General features: G+C 43.4%; 1 protein-coding gene across 1 annotated transcript; it reads left to right on the forward strand.

The window, feature by feature from the left end:
* The first annotated feature begins 2376 nt into the window (after nt 1-2376).
* Nucleotides 2377-3312, forward strand: LOC102282025 (olfactory receptor-like protein OLF3). Its single transcript, XM_005886749.1, has one exon. It carries the CDS (start codon nt 2377-2379, stop codon nt 3310-3312), a length of 936 nt encoding a protein of 311 aa, XP_005886811.1.
* Nucleotides 3313-3769: the final 457 nt, after the last annotated feature.

The following is a 3769-nucleotide window of genomic DNA, read 5'->3' on the forward strand; positions in this document are numbered from 1 at the left end:
AGAACTTGTGTTACATGAATTGTTTTGTGTGTTATAGCAGGATTAAAGACAACCTCACGTACCTTTCTAGAAATATTGTCTATTAAAATGTTGTATGTACATGGTCACATTCCACTGAAAGTTCTCTGATTTTCCCGTCTGAAGTCGCTTACCTCTCTCTGGTACCTGAGGTCTTCACCAGTGATAATTTCATATTCCAACTTTTCCCTTTTTACTGGGGATAAAAAGGTAGGTTTCCTCTTTCTTTGATAGAAATATTACAAAGTGACTTGCTAATCGGAAGCTCTAGAGTAAATTCTAAAGAATAAAAGAACATTTTGTACTTTTATTGCCTCCTCTTGTAACTTATATAAATTATCTCTTGAAGTGAGAATGGTTTATCAAGCTTCATTCATAGACATTAGAAAGATTATCAAATGCAAATTTCCACAGACCCTTCTCTGCTGGATGGCACCTTTGGCATCTTATTTATCTGTGGTTATCTGCCCTGACTGTCATGAATACCCTCAAAACAAAGTATGATTTTCATCATATATTCAATGACCCTCTCTGATCACAGGCAGCAAGCAGGTAACATTTTCTTGGGATAGCTGTGCTTACATTTCACTTTCTCTACACAAAGGACAGAATAATTTGAGGGGCAGAGCATGTGGAAAATCTAGAGTGGGCTTTGTTTGGTCTGTGAGGTTCCTGGAAATCACTTGTGATTTGAATAAGGCCCAAGTAAGATTACAAAGGTCCGTCTAGTCAAGGCTATGGTTTTTCCAGTGGTCATGTATGGATGCGAGAGTTGGACTGTGAAGAAAGCTGAGCGACGAAGAATTGATGCTTTTGGACTGTGGTGTTGGAGAAGACTCTTGAGAGTCCCTTGGACTGCAAGGAGATCCAACCAGTCCTTTCTAAAGGAGATCAGCCCTGGGTGTTCTTTGGAAGGAATGATGCCAAAGCTGAAACTCCAGTACTTTGGCCACCTCATGTGAAGAGTTGACTCATTGGAAGAGTCTGATGCTGGGAGGGATTGGGGGCAGGAGGAGAAGGGGACGACAGAGGATGAGATGGCTGGATGACATCACTGACTCGGTGGATGTGAGTCTGAGTGAACTCCGGGAGTTGGTGATGGACAGGGAGGCCTGGCATGCTGCGATTCATGGGGTCGCAAAGAGTCGGACACAACTGAGCGACTGAACTGAACTGAACTGAATTGAAAATTACTAAGCGTTCCAGAGATAATACTCAAGCTCTTGTACTTTCTGAAGTACTAGTACATCAGCAGGATTAGAAAGTTTGAGGATGGTATTGAACAGAGTATGCTATTACTTTCTGGTCATGTTAGGCACAGTAAGAGGGAGCATAGCATTAGGATGAGAAAAGACAGTTTTCTAAGGCACAGGGGACAGTCATGTATTTCAGATGGAGATAAAAGTAAAGAGGGTTAAAGGAAGGAGGTAATCATCAGTCATTTCACTGAGTTAACTTTAATTTTTCCATTACATTTTGTAGTCTCCAAACCACAAAAATCCCTATCCAGAATATATAGAAATAGAATTGGAAAGAATGTGCAACCAGTTTCCCCTTATCGTTTAGTTAATAGACTAGCACATGTGCAACTATCTGAGCTTTTATCTCTAAGGAAGATGGTTAATGCATCTTTGTTTCTTGACAGTCATCCTCTGTTGTTGACCCCACGCACTGTGGTTCTTTCAAGGGAGGAGAAATACAATACAGATTCTTCCCGCTTATTCTCTCAACCAGATAAAAGACAAATAGGTGAAGGTTTCTCAAAACTGAGTCTGATTACTCAGGTCTTCGTTTTCCATCTCACTGAACTGGAGATGTAATTTTTGACAATTTTTAGCTCCTAAAAACTATTTTATATTTGCTACCTTCTAACTTATAACCCAAAATTTGTGATTTTAAAAGGGTGGAAATTTAATATCTCATTTTCACAATCAAAGAATCCAGAAGTAAAAAAGTGATAAAACCATTCATCCCTGTTAGGTTCCATTCAATATGGATTTTGAGATCATAAGAAGGGAAAAACTGGTATCTAACAAAGAAGTAAACAAACTCCACAGTTAGGAGTTGGCTTTAAAGAAAAAATCACATTTTACAGTTAACATTTTAACTCAATTATCTAAGCATTTTAATGAAAATCTTCCCACTTAAGGAATGAGAAGAGTTTTCTATTCTCCTTGGATCTGAGCCATATCGTGCATTCTACGGTGGTCGCAAACCCAGAAGGAGACACATGATCTGAAAACGCACACCACTTAATATTGGATGGCTGTTTTGTCTAAATGACCTCATAAGATCCTCTGGCACCTTAAGTATCTAGTCTTTTTCGATTTATAACTTGGGTTTGGACTTCAGAGGCCCATGGGCAGGGAAAACCAGACAGGGATGAGTGAGTTCATTCTTCTGGGGCTGTCCAGCCTCTGGGAGACCCAGGTCTCCCTCTTTGTCCTTTTCCTGGCCATGTATCTGGTGACCGTGCTGGGGAACTTCCTGATAATACTCCTTATCAGACTGGACAGCCGGCTATACACACCCATGTACTTTTTCCTCAGTGTCCTGTCGTTTGTGGACGTCTGTTATACCAACAGCACGGTCCCCCAGATGCTCGTTCACTTCCTGTCAGCCCGGAAGTCCATTCCATTCTACAGCTGTGTGCTCCAGCTGCTTATCTCCTTGGCAATGGGCAGCACAGAGTTCTTCCTGCTGGGGGCCATGGCCTATGACCGCTACGTGGCAGTGTGCCACCCCTTGCACTATACGGTCATCATGCACGGAGAGCTGTGCCTGGGGCTGGCGGCAGGCTGCTTGGCTGCTGGTTTCATGAATTCGCTGATGCAGACAGTCATCACCTTTCAGCTACCTCTGTGCCATAAGGTTGTTAATCACTTTGCCTGTGAGATGTTGGCTATGCTGAAGCTGGCCTGTGTGGACACCTCCTTCAACAAGGTCATGGTGGCTGTCTCAGGATTTCTGGTCATCATGCTTCCCTGTTTTCTTGTTCTTTTCTCCTACGGTCATATAGTCGCTACCATTCTGCGTATTCGCTCTGCCCAGGGACGCCGCAAAGCGTTTGGGACCTGCGCCTCTCACCTCACTGTGGTTTCCATGTGCTTTGGCACAGCCATCTTCACATACTTGAGACCCACGGCTGGCTCCTCCGCAGAACAGGAGAAGAGGGTTGCTTTGTTCTATGCTGTGGTGACCCCAATGCTGAATCCCTTAATCTATAGCTTGAGAAACAAGGAAGTGATGAGCGCCTTTAGAAGAGTGTTGGGGAAGTTTAGTGAAAAAAGGTAACGATTCAAAGAATTTCTCTTTCCAACAGCCCATAAAACGACATTTTAATTAAAAAGAAAATGATGGATGTGCCCTTTCTCCTCAGATTTGCTGATAAGGCAGATCATGGTGAACAAGCTTTTCTAGACTGACTTTCCACATTCATCCACATTTTGACTGTGTGCATCATTCCACCCAGTCCATTCTAAAGGAGATCAGCCCTGGGTGTTTGGAAGGAATGACGCTAAAGCTGAAACTCCAGTACTTTGGCCACCTCATGCGAAGAGCTGACTCATTGGAAAAGACTCTGATGCTGGGAGGGATTGGGGACAGGAGGTAAAGGGAACGACAGAGGATGAGATGGCTGGATGGCATCACCGACTCGAAGGACGTGAGTTTGAGTGAACTCTGGGAGATGGTGACGGACAGGGAGGCCTGGTGTGCTGCGATTCATGGGGTCGCAAACAGTTGGACATGA

The sequence above is a fragment of the Bos mutus genome, chromosome 4, assembly GCF_027580195.1.
Source record: "Bos mutus isolate GX-2022 chromosome 4, NWIPB_WYAK_1.1, whole genome shotgun sequence".
Lineage (NCBI taxonomy): Eukaryota > Metazoa > Chordata > Mammalia > Artiodactyla > Bovidae > Bos > Bos mutus.